Source organism: Cyrtonyx montezumae, unplaced genomic scaffold, assembly GCF_038088225.1.
Source record: "Cyrtonyx montezumae isolate F1298 unplaced genomic scaffold, pur_monq_1.0 scaffold_8, whole genome shotgun sequence".
Taxonomy (NCBI): Eukaryota; Metazoa; Chordata; class Aves; order Galliformes; family Odontophoridae; genus Cyrtonyx; species Cyrtonyx montezumae.
In genome coordinates this window covers 80,213,182-80,226,652 of record NW_027072089.1, presented here as the reverse complement: position 1 = coordinate 80,226,652, position 13,471 = coordinate 80,213,182, and the positions used below count along the sequence as shown (strand labels likewise).

The following is a 13,471-nucleotide window of genomic DNA, read 5'->3' as shown; positions in this document are numbered from 1 at the left end:
GCTCACAATCTGCTCTGCACTGAAATCTCCTCTTACCTGTATGAGACCGCATATGTCGCGTCAAATCTTGCAGAGACCAGAAACGCTTGTTGCACACAGTACAGACTTTCTTTCTTTTATCTGCTTTTGCAGTACTCTTAGCCTCATCAGTCTTTGGTATTTTGTCATCACTGCTCTTCTCAGTGGACTTTCTCTCTGTGCCTTCCCCCTCAGAGATGCTTTCGCTCTCTTCATTCTCCTTTCCTGTTGCCTCACAGTCCAGAGGAGACTCCACTACCTTCAAGTCCATCGGAGACTCTTCCTGCTCAAGACCGGAGTCCTGCATCGAGGGAGCTCCTGCATCATCCTGGATACTTTTGCTTTCATCCTCACTGCTCCTTTCATCCTTTCTGTCCTCACGAATGTGGGCCTTTTTGTGACGGCTAAGAGTGCCAGCAAACTTGAAGGTTTTGCCACAAACATCACAGGCATGTTTCCTTTCAGTCTGAGAACTGCTGCCTGCGCTCTGGTCACTCTCTGCCAGCTTGAAGTCCATTAATTTGCTGGCAAAATTGAGGTCAAGACTTTTGTTACTTACAGAATCTTCCTCAGGGCCCTCTTCATATTCATCTGCTTTCTCTTCGGCATCCTCTTCTGCTGGAGGGGAGTCAGCCTTTTGTTCCTCCTTGGGGCTGCACTCGCTCCCTGGTAGCTCGGTGACTTCCTCTGGCTGTTCCTTCTCGCAGGATGTCAGGTCCAAGACTTCACCCCCTGTAGCAGGTGTCTCCACATCACACTGGCTGTCTGCAAGCAAACAGAGAGAAGCTTTCAGTGGGACACTCTCCACTAGCTCACAAGTACCAGCGGCGAGGCTTCACAGACCCATAAGCAGTGCTGCTGATCAAGTGTCCCAACATCTGACTCCTCCTATCTGTCACCCAGGCCAGTAACTTACAGCTGAAAAGAGATCAAAACACCACAGAGCCAATCAGAAAGATGGTTAAAAATCTGTTACAAAATGCTTTACTTTCCAAAATAAACTCACATCCTTAGCAACTTCTTGAGGTGAGATGCAATTGCTTTTACCAGAGAATACAAATGCTGCAACACTGAAGAGAAGTTCAGGTCACTACTGCTACTGCACCACACACATGGATGTTATCTGTATACATGTGTACAGAATATGGATATAGACCCAAGTAATACACATCCTCATGTTACTCTAACTGGTAAATTGTAAGCAGTGGGAAACGTTTTCCAAAGGGAATGTAAGGCCTCAACTGGTACAATTACATGTCAAAGGCTACCACAGGTGACAGTGCAGAGGGCAGTTAACAAACTGGGTATGTATCATTTAAGCAAAACTTGCTGAAGTCTGTCCACACATGGGTCTTTGAAATCACCTGGATTTCACCTGAAAACAGAACATTAAGATGTCCACCTCAATGACATTCTCTGTTCCCCTACCAGTCTGTCCCATTACAAACAACATAAAATAAGTAAGGCAAACAAAGGGGCAGACCTGTTATCTCCTCCAAGCTCCAAACACTGTAACTAAAGTGGAAATAAGCAGGACTGAACGTGGATGCTCATGCTGAGGACGCTGCATGGCATGTAACTGCATCCCATGTGCCACCTTCCAGCAACTGTTCCAGACATGAACTTAACAAGGGAAGTCAAAACTTTCCTTGTGTGAAGTCCTCCCCTACCTCTTTCTTCTGTAATTTTGGAATTTTTGAAAGCAAGAAGTAATCACAGAGAGTATGAAGGTAGTTGACAGGCAAACTGAAGTTCAAATGTAGCCTTGCAATGTAACTTGCATCAACCTCAAAGTATCACCACAGAATCACCAAGGCTGGAAAAGTCCTCCGAGATCATCCAGTCCAATTGCAACTGATAATCAATGGCCATTAAACAAATGTCAAAGCTAAGCAGCATTTCCAGACTGTGAACTATCACTTAATAAAGCATAATCCTTGACACATTTCCTTTTGTGGGGAACTCTGGGTGGGGCAGAGTGGAGGAAAAGAGTCAAAAAACAACAACAAAAAAATCTTGCATTTTAATCAAAACCAATCAGTTTATATAGACTGGTTTACACAAAGGCTTTCAACAAAGTTAATCACTCATCTACCCATTAAAATGCTTATCTACCCATTAAAACATGCAACTATGCCCTACGACTGTGCCCTAATGGGTGTATAATGTTGGAGAGATTGAGAATGTGGGCATCTGGGAAAAAAAAAGGTCACCTGCAAGTGCCCTACACATTTGCATTTGAATTCTGCGTTTTGACTCATTGCTTCTTGCTTGGATAAACGAAGGTATAAAATTTAAACAAAGTTATTACAAACATCAGGAGGCCATTTCTAAAAACCCAGCTGAAATCTCAAAGTGTAGTAACTAAGGAGCAGCACTGCTTTACAACCTGGAGAAACGCAAGACGGGCGTGGATGAGAAGCAGGGGGCACACAAAGCATTCTTGGTTACGAGCAGGCAGCAGGGTCTTGTGGCTGATGTTGCAGGCAAGGAAGTGAAAACAGAACCCAAATCCAGGCCATGTCTGTACAGGGGAAATGTTTTAAAAAACAAAACAAAACAAAACAAAACAAAACAAAACAGAGGAAGCACTCCTGTGGGCTCCTGGCCTGCTGCCTTCTTCCACACATGGCATTCCGGGGACTGAAACAGCACATCTGTGTCTCACTGGAAATGCTTCAGCTTAGCCCAAGAGTTTGGATGAAAGGAAGGATTAATGACAAGAGACGTGACTCCACGCTGCTGCTGAAAGGGTTCCTGTCCTTGGCCGTGGCCACCCACTCTTGCTCCAACTTTAGTGGTGCTAACATTCACACACCACATAGCAAGCAGGGTCTTTTTCACCCCAGTGCAAATTTGGGGTGAAATGCGGATTTGGGGTGCACGGGAACGAAGTGACCCCACAATCACTGCTCCAAAGACAAAAAGGAAGGGAAACTACAGAGGATTTTCCTCATCCAGTAGCCTTTGGCTGCTGCTGTCAACAGCAAGTATTTGTGAACAACGGATGAAAAGACAAAACTGGCAAAGTGGGACGAAGCTCAAGAGATTTTCAAACAACGTCCACGGAAAGCACCTGAATGGCTGCTGCATCCCAACGCTGATGCTCATCCTCAGCAAGATGAGTTCCACGTGTGACGTTAAGGAAACACCCCTGTGAGGAACTGTGTGTAAGGCAGAACGAGAAGGAGGGCTTTACTGAGGAATAGCACAGGAAAGTATTAGGATGGAGAGAAGTATGAGCATGAAAAGACCAGGATGGAAGGAGCTTCTCTTCCGTCACACTAAGAGCCACACTGTAACTTGCTGCCCAAACACAAGGCAGCAGACACGGTTCTTCAGACAGAGACTATCAGAAGAAATGTCCAGAAGAGGAATATGAACCAGAAGCATTCCAGGAGGGAAGTAAGAACCAAAGAAGGCCAAAACCAGAATGTTTTGTTTTAAAACCCCCAAACACAAAAGCCTTGTCAACTTTTAAGTTCAACGTGCTGCATATTGTGCATCATTTTCCACTTTTCCCTTTTTTCCCCCTAACTTTTCCTTGCAGTGCTTTAAGCATTTGCACGACATATTATTTTTTTCCTTCAGGAGGAAATAGTTCAATTAATTGTATTCAAACTCCGTCTCCCTTTTATCTCCCTTCTGTGCCCTTCCCACTTGTACTTCCCTTCTTGTGAAGCTGTCCCACAATCACATTTTCATGTGGAAGAGAGACTGGCTCTGTAGAGCAGGTGATATTGCCTTGCCAGCACAGTCTAAGGGATGAGGATGACATGAAGAATATAAAGCTTAACCATCAGCATTCAGAAAGGAAAAAGACCTGAGACAATGACAGCATGGATATATACACTTTCTCTTCCAAAACTGGCTCACCGCTACAGAATGAATGCTTCCAAAATTCAGTTATGGACTTGACCAGGAATATCCTAAGGTGTGTATGGGTTTGTGTGCACGCTCTTCCTTTCCACCTGCACCAACGAGACCTGCTGCCTTTCTTGTCAGGGAAGAGCTTCACAGGCTCCTTATGAAACTACATGCATATCACAAAATGTCAGCTCCTGACTAGCCGAGCTACTCTGTGGTTACCCCCAAGCTGCGCGGTTGGTTTCACAGCTGGTGAAAAAGCAACCTGCTTTGCACAAAACCTGGCTCTGGGAGTGGGTAAGAACCAGCCCGCTCTGCTGCAGACAAACTGGAAGAGCAGCGCAGGCAGGTGTGTGGGAGAGGACTGGCATGAGGATGGCCTCAGTGGTGCCTGGCGTGGGGCTCCTCCTGCAAGGCCAACACTGCTGCTTTTAACTTGTTTACAGGCATCCTTGCAGAAAACCTTGCTGCCTACACTGAACGCTGTATGATACAGGGGGAAGGATTCTAACCAAGCCTTCAGATCTGGGCACACGCTCCTCCAAAGGGCCTGAGCTCCTCTCAAATGGGTCACTCTTGTTTCCAGAATTGGTGGATCCATGATTTCATTGATACATCATGCTGTGCAGCCACGTCCATTTGAGGCAGGGTACAAGGGAAAGGCCTGCCGTTTCTGTCTCTTACTAATGCTGAAAATGCTCTCCAGTCTGCTTGTTATCCCACAGATAGTTACAACTGGAGAAGACAAGAGCAGAGCTGCCCTTGCCAAGGCCCCTGCCCACTGCCACCTTCTCAGCGTCTGCACTTCAGTTTAGGTACTGCTAAACCTCAGTTTTAGGAGACAGGTGGGAGCCGAGCACGTGGCCTTGTCCCAGAGGAGCACAGTTTGAGCTGCCCCTCTGAGGTAAGGACACAAAGGTTTCAAGGTTTGATGGAGTCAGCTATGACACAAAGCTGAAGACTGTGGCAGATGTAAGGGAGGGAGGATGTCAGCAGGGAGGTGAGGCCCTGAAGAGGAAGGCAAGGAGAAGTTGCAGCTCAGCTGCTACCTCTTCAATGTCTGGGAAAGAAACAAACTTCTCAGGAGATATATTCATAAGCAAAACCTCAAGGTCTCCATCTGAGAATGCAAAAACTTTCCCTCCTGCATGAAAGAAACCACTATATACTTGTAGCCAAGATCATTTTTTTCCTTCAGTTGCAAGAAAAGTGTTTTGATGAAGTCTGTTTACAATTCAAGCTGAACGTTTTAGTCAGCCCAGTCAGAACAGTCCACTTCATCTTTTATAGATGGCAAGAAAGAGAATGAGAAGTAAACTGCTTTCCTGTACATACAAACACAATTGTCCAGAGAGGCACTGAACATGGAAAGTTTCAGATAAAAGAGCAGATACAGATCAAGGCGGGGAGGCCGCTGGTTTGATTCTGCTTTCCCGTGTATGTCTTTCCTCTGGAACTACAGCGGAATAGAGTAGAGAGCTTGAGATGCTAAGGTGTTATTAGATAAAACAGGGTGTTGTTGTGGAAACAATTTTGCGACTTTAAAGCAAGTGTTTATTGCCAAACATTCCTGACATCCCCATAGAAGTGTCAGAAAACCCATCACACAAATTAAGCTCAAAAGCAGAGCAGACAGAGCGCTGGAAATAAATGTTGGACAAGCAATTGGCACTACCGATTTACTAATTTCCCTACGTTAACTGAAATAACCTCAGATTTTTTTTCTCGATTCGCAACAGACGCAGCCACCACTAGGTGGAAGCAGCCCAGTAAGTTTGGTACTGCTCACACAACGCTGCTCCCACTTAGGCCCGCACCTTGGAGAGTATCTTTTCAACCAGTGGAGTCAACTTGCAAAGACACGGGGGCTACCTTTGTCCGTTTTCATTGTAAGCGCCCATTCTGCCACCTTCACTACATCACATTACATCGCACCCAAGGTTAAATACTTAAGTAGCCCACAGTTGAGGGAGCTTCAGCTGTCAGCCGCATGACTCTTGAAATGAAAACATCAAAAGACAGATGACTTTTTTTTTAAAGTGTAGGGAATGTGTGTACATCTGGGGAAAAAGGAAAGGATCCGTGTCCGGAAAAGAACTAAAACCCTGGAGAGTAGCACCAGGCTGTTTGCCTTTGACACAACCTACAGTCCCCTCCAGGACCTTCACGTGAACAGTTCAAGTCACCACCACAAACAAAGGCACTCAGGACTAGTTCTGACAGCACTTAGCAAGTGGAAATCTGCACTGAACTGGAGGAAAAAGGCCCAGAGACTTTTGGTTCACAGTGAATTCTCCTGTCCATCAGAAAGGAGTTTTTATGCCGAGCTGGCAACACATTCAGTGAGTTACATGTCACCTCCTCAGTATCTTCCACACAACTGCTCTGCCATTCAGACCAACTTCAGTGTCTCCTCCGTTTGCCACTCACTCCTCTGCCAAGCAATTCTTGCCCTGCCGTAAGCTACAGCTCCAGAGTGGCTGTTAAACTTTGCCTGACACTGAAACTGCAGTTTCAAGCCCTTTGTCCTCTAGGAAATAACGACAAATGTAGTTCAGAGGTACGGACAGCGACGACAGCTTGGAAAAACAAGTCCTCCACCATAACCAGGGCTCACATGATTTCTGGAGGGATCACGGAGTGGCAGATTTCTAGAGCAAAGATGAATTCTGCTTAAACGCTAATCAGAAAATTAACTGTTGAGCATACTAACTTTGTAAATATTTGCCTAGTTAGCACAGAGTAGTTGTTTTTGAATCCCTCACATCAGGAGCAGGCCTCTCTAAGAATGGGACCTTTTCTTAGGAAAGTATCTTTATGCATTGTGTAACAGATGATCTCTCACCCCATGCCCATCCAAACATCTCTCCTCCATCAACTGCACTTGGTTGCAAGAAAGGAGCCTTCGGAAAGCCCTACGGAAGTGAGGGCAGGGCTGGCTTAATGTGATGAAAGGGGACGATTCATTGAGTTGCTCCAACGGGCAGCTGCAGCAGCCTGCCCCGCTCTGAGCCCCACAAGCTGCCCCTCCTGCATGAGATGTTTCAGGCCCTGCTGTCATGCTGCTCCCTTCTGCTCTGCGAAGCAAGGATACGCACAAACTCGCACAGATTCCTCATCTTCGACTCCTATTCAAAACCACCATCCTGTTTTTTGTTTTGTTTTCAAACAAGACCAAAAGAAACCCTCTATAAACCTGTTCCCAGTGACACTCTATTGAATTGCGCTTCCTGTCTTACACCTCATCTTAAAGCTTTCCTCTCTGCTCCATTTAGAGCTGACCAAACACCACACAAACGTCTCCCTTTCAGCACACTGTGCAGCAATCTGGACTGTGACCCCCTTGCAGATACAGCCACTGAAAGGCTTCTCCTGTGAGCCCCAACCATGCCACTTGCCCACCTTTTAAAGCCAGTACAAAATGAGAAATGCCCCCCCTTTTCAACCAAGCCACAGTTTCAAATTATAATTTACTTCCAGTGATTACAAAATCCATTTTTCTTGCGCAATGGAGTGAGACCACATGTCCGAAGATGCTGAATGATTCTGGCCTGAGATTAAACACCAGCTGGTGAAGCTTGTTAAGAACACTAAGCCATGCTATGAAGTGCTCACGGTAATGCTACCAGCATAGGAGCTGGACGCCTCCCTTGCTTTTTAAAGCTGCTGTCTGAAGACAAAAAGCATTTGATGGCAAGGCCAATTTCAGCAGCATCCATCCAGTTCTCCCAGGAGACGCTGCCAGCTCCATCACTCTGCTGCATCAACACACTCTTTCAGGAACTGGATCTGAGAACTGATCTCAGGACTGCCGGTTCCTCCCCCTGCCCTTTTCATCTTTTTGGACAGCTAGGTCAGTTACAGACATGGGGATGAACAGCTGGGAACAGGTTGAGCCAGTATGGCTGAGACGTGCTTTGTGTTATCCAACCGTGGCCCAAGGCTCTGTCTGCCAGGGGCAGGTCAAACCACTCTGACCAGCCCAGCACTGGCTGCACAAGTGCTAAGAGCAACATTTACCTTCCGTAAGTGTCCTGCACATCCTACGTGTCATGCTCACACTTGTCTGAGTGGCTTTAGAAACCCTTTCCTCGTCACCTCATCAATCAGCTCAGCTGCCTTAGCATCCCTCCGACTACAGTTTCCAGCAGATCCCATTAGAGCATTTTTACTTCACTCTGCTGGAAAGATCACAGAGGTGAGCACTTTCAGAGCCCTTTCTGCACACTTTTGTTCTACTAGGGGATCATGTTATAACATGAGTCTTCCCCTCTCATGCTGCAACCATCTGTTGCCTGCATAGGCTGAACCAGCTCACATGACACCCTGGGTAATGTGCTACAGCCCGGCAGGGTTACGGGCTGTTAACGTGGCAACGAGACATCTTCGTCCTTCATGGCAAGCAAGAGCAAATCACGTCGCAACATGTCTCTAGCATGACAGATTTTACTGCCAGACTAGTACTGAGACTTGTGTGACTGCATCTGAATCACTGCAACACAACGTGCCGATTACAAGGGAAAGAAAGGATGAGAGGCTCTGAAGACAGCAGACATTTCCAAACAAATGTCTTGCTGCTTTTAGATTTGCTGTTTCAACAGCTCTCCCCGCGACACAGAGCTGCCCTGTTTCTCCTGGAGATACATCTCTTTTGTTCAAGAGCTTCTCAGGCAAGGGACATGTACCAACCTGTTGAGCTTCCTTCCTGCATCTATGGTCAGCATAGCCAAACACTAAGCTACTGCACTCACCCATAGTTTGATGCCAGTTCACCCCTTCTTGCTAAATGCCACTCACCTGCCTACAGTAAAGCCTCCTGTGCTCTGACAATCCCATTTCCTTCACAGAAAAATTCACAGAATTGAGTGGACAAGATGACAGGTGAACATCAGCGCAGACAAATTTTAAGGTAAAAAAAGCTCAGGAAAAAAACATCTAAAGCATGCCTTCATGATGCTGAAAGTGGCACTGGCATGCAGAAACGAGGAACCACTGCTTGCAGCTCTCCAGGACCACTGCCTTACCCTGCATCAGCAGCCAGTATGAAGCCGTGAAACACCTGCATATATTGTATATTGCATATACTTGTATACTGCAAGCAAGGGTGTTGAGAGCAAAACAAAGGGCATCCCTTTGCTGCTGTGTGCAGGCCTGGTGTGCCCTCATTACAGGTTGTGCGTGCAGTTCTGGCCTCAGCACAGGGACATAGCTGGGCTGCAGAAGATACAAAGTGAACATGATCCAAACAATGGGATGACACCAGAAAGGCCAGGATCCTCATTTTGGAAGAGAGAAGGGGGTGATTATGATTGAGATCTGCAGCAGAGAGAGCAAACACAGAACTGCAATTCACCAAATCCTGCAATGTTGGAATGAAGGGAGGCTCTCTGAAACTAGCAGGGGATCGGCTTAAAATGGATTTAAAAAATATTTCTTTACACAGCAGGTAGTGAACTTCTGGAGCTTGACACCACGTGAAACTGGAGGCAGACAGCATCAGAAGGTTCAGAAAGCAACTGAAGAGCCTGAGAGACAGCTGGTCCAGAATCAAGTTCTAAAGGGAGCAGGCAGCGACATGCCCTATAACACGCAGCCCTAGTGCAGCAGTTGTGGATGCTGGCAGTGTAAGAGGGACAGACTGCAGGAAGTGGCCAGGCCCATGAGCTCACCCTAAACAGCAGATCCTAGTGATGCCACTGGAGACAGAACGTTCGCCTGCATGGACCACTGCTCTAACACAGCAGGGCATCAGGAATTGGATTTGATGATCCTAACGGGTCACTTCCAACTCTGGATATTCTATGATTCTGTTCCTTTCATCTTTATGCTTTGCTTTTCTGCAGTGCTCAGCCCAACCGGCACAACCTGGTCTCGCTGTTCTATCTGAAAAGTGCTTGTGCTGTTGTGAGATCCAGCATCCTTCTCCTTGGGCTTGGGGATAAACCAATTTCTCCCCAGGGAGCAAATGGCAGAATCTGTGCAAATTCTATTAAATTTGGTATGGCTTGCTGTTGGCTTTTTTTTTTTTTTTTGTTTTTGTTTTGGTTTGGTTTAGTTTTTTTTTGTTTTCTGGTTTGCTTTTCCTCCTTTACTGCTCTCTCTCTACCTTTCATTCTCAAGTCACCTTGTCAGTTATCTCTAATACCAGCCTGTCACAACCAAATCTGTTTCAGTGGAAAAAAAACCCCTAATTTCCCCAGTCAAACATCCTCAACATCCTCACTGCAAGCTCCTCAACAAGAAGTTACCTTGAGATGTCTGTATCTGAATTTGACAAAACTTCCATCAAAGCCACTGGGCACTTGATCTCATAGACTTCAGTCGTATAAAGTCCTATAGAAAGTCCAATTAATTTCCTGCAGGTGGAAGTTTTTCATCTCTGTAATTCATCTAAATGACTAAGAGAAGGGAAGAGACTGAGTTCAGGAAGAGCAGGAAGAAAAGCCAGGCTCATGCAGTGGAATGTGGAAAGTGGTCCTACAAGACGTCTCTGTGATGGAGAAGGAGATAGCAAGGATGGTTACAAGTAAAAGAAGACCAGCTCCTGCCACACCTTCCTCCTCATATCCACCACCCCCAGACCAATCACAGCCTCTCTTTGATACGACACTGTGGGTACTTCCCTCACTTTAATCTGCCACAGGTTGGTTCAGTTCTAATTAACACCTCAACCTGAATGAGGGACTCCCCACATCTTGCAGACATTACACTTCAGTTATTCCTTTCTCTTCACTGTGTCAACACAACATTTTAGAAGCATCAAGGCACTGTTTTTTGTAGGCTTTCAAGTTACTCACTTTTTCTTTGTAGATGCCTGTTAAATCAGCCAGAAATTTATGGCTACAAATACCACTTTCTGCACTTTTATTTGGCTCCTTTCACAATGCAAATACAAAACAGAACTTCAAAGTTCAGCAGAAATCTTTCTGCTTCACGATAGCCTAATTCTTTTCACATTTCTTTTCAAGCATGCAATGACAGGATTAGCTGGGGATTAATTGCTTGAAACTAAACCTGCATCTCAGGTCACAATTTTCTCATATCTTCAGATTTTAAAGCTTTCGTATCAACCAAATATTTGTAATACAGACCAGAATCTACAATAGATAAGATCTTCCGTCCATACAAACATCCTATTCGGAGGTCTCAGAACTCAAACAAAAATCCTGCTTACTTCACAAACTCCAGCTCCCCCACCCCAAGTTACACTCCTATTCCCAAACAGAAACTGGACTGCTTTACACAAAACTCACCTTTTAAAGGCACAATGAAGATAACTCAAATGAGCAGTATTCCTTGCTTCCCATACTGTCCCTCAGTGGCACCTGCTCTTCTGATAAAATATGCTTACTCACTGGAGGGTCATCTCAGCAGTTGCCGTTTAAACACAATTTTATTTCTTTCTTTATCTCCATATGAACGATCCTGACTTGGATTAAAATACATCTGCAGCTGTAAATTGGCTCAGAACTGACTGCAAAACTCAGTTAGCAGCCCAGTGAGACTACTCGAGGCTGGACACCTCATGGAAGCCAGTCATTTGAAGGCAGTCTCTTTAGAAATTGAAGGTCATCTGAGCAATCACAGTATATCAAAAGGCCATTGCTTAATCAATGCATCTCCTGCCATTGTTGTAGCAGCTGAAGCACACTATTGCCATGGGGAGGACTGACTCTGCAAAGTAAAGATGTCTGCAGATTCACTCTGACTCAAGTCGTAAAAGCAAGGAATAAAACCCCCTCTGACCCTTGTTTACAACTCGTATCCTCCCATCAATAGGAAATGTTCAGGTTCACAGGTTAGGCATAACTGTATTCTATTAACAAATTAAATTGTTGTTTATAGATATCTTCCTGTCCGTTTAATTTCCGTGATATTCTGAATGCTTGGCAAGCAACAGCTTATCTGCAAAAAAAATATAACCCCCCCCTACACACAAAAAAAAACAACTAACCAAGAACAGAACAAAATCACAGAAAAAAACAAAAACCAAAAAAGAACCACCGCTGCTATTGTATCTCACCTCTTACAAATAGTAGTGCTGGGCCAAATATGATCTGGTAGCACTGCTCTGAGAACAACCTCGAGTGATTCTCCGCAAACACATCTAGGTTATCTGTAACTAATGGCCACAGACCATTATTTTCATTTGGTACAGAACCCAGTTTGATTCATGCACCATAAAAGGAGAAAAATTAACTGCATAATCTGCAGGGTACATCTTTTTTTGCTGCTCAGAGAATGAAAAAAGTCAAGAGTTGGAGAGAAGAGCAAGAAAGAAAGGTAAACCGAGTTGAACACAGAAGAGAAAATTAAAGAAGACAACATCAAGAGAAAGAAAGCATTAAAAGCAAGTGTTCAAGCATGTTCAAACAGAACACAGGTACAGTGCTAAACACTGTCTAAAAACAAGCTGTGCCAAATTCCCAGAGCCCCACTTGTGAGTTTTGCATTACAATAAAAACCAACGAAGAAGATGTACACTTCCCAGGGAAATGCTTCTGCAAGTAAAAAATGCACAGCAGTGTTGAGGCAAGACTGAGCAGCACGAAGGCTTTCACCAGAGAATTCTGGCTGTGTGAAGGATATGGGTTACTGGTAGCACGTGCATTTGTGCCCTTTCACAAAAAGCAAAAATAATCTTGATGCTGCATGGAAGAAGTTCTTCGTGTTGAAATTCTACTGAACATGAAGGATGGGCATGCTTGCAAAAATCTTTTCATGACTGTAAATGGACAGAGGTTTAAAACTGCTAGTATCAATACCACTTAAATGCTCAAAATGAAGTACCTTTTCCTCAGTCATGCCCACTCATTAGCTCAGATCACTTAGACACATTTTTCCATGAGCAATTTCCATTCAAGCGGATGGTGCTAGTTGCACCACTTTGCTCAAGTGACTGCACTGCTCTTCTGATAGCAATGTACTACAGTGATCTAGGAGCACGATCAGCTTCACTGCTGTCATTCTATGAAATCCTCCCTGGACAGCCTGATCTAGCATCTGGTTTAGTGGCTGGCAACCCTGACCACGGCAGGGGAGCTGGAACTAGATGATCTCTGAGGTCCTTTCCAACCCAGGCCATTCCCTGATTCACTACAGACCAGATGCCCAACGTACATATTTTGGGAGCACAACACCTCTCTTATTCACATCAAGTTATCTTGATCTCTTCGCTCTCCGAGTCAGGGAGCAGCCACCAAGTTCAGACAATAAAGTTCCCTTTTTCTCTTTACAGTAAGATCAGAGATCCAAATCCTTCCTCAACTCCTTTTCAAAAGCAGAGCTAACTTAACAAGTCACTGCTTGTGTGATAGGTGGGGACAGAAGTGTGTCGCACTACAACACAGTAGCTGTCTCCAACAGAAACCTGTGCAGGACACAAATCCAGCAGTTGCCAAATTCTGCCCATGCCACCAGCACCTGAGAGCCAGCACAAAAACACGGGGCCCACTCAATCCCAGTGCATCCTAGCACTTGCTTTGGAACCAACTTCCTGGCCTAAACCTCCTCTGCCTTCCCATCTCACCTTTCCTTTTCCCTTCCTGTAAGCTGTACGTACATTGTCATTAGAGGGGAGCTGTTC

General features: G+C 45.2%; 1 protein-coding gene across 2 annotated transcripts in view; it reads right to left on the bottom strand.

Annotated features, from left to right (window-relative positions):
* The window catches only part of RREB1 (ras responsive element binding protein 1), a 116,862-nt gene that overhangs the window by 5,493 nt on the left and 97,898 nt on the right, over window positions 1–13,471 (bottom strand). Inside the window, exon 10 of one of the 2 annotated variants that reach the window (XM_065753411.1) lies at window positions 578–783. In XM_065753411.1, the coding sequence (XP_065609483.1) occupies window positions 578–783 (206 nt within the window). Of the gene's footprint in view, window positions 1–36; window positions 784–13,471 lie in introns of both variants that reach the window. The other variant, XM_065753410.1, reaches the window with a different exon arrangement.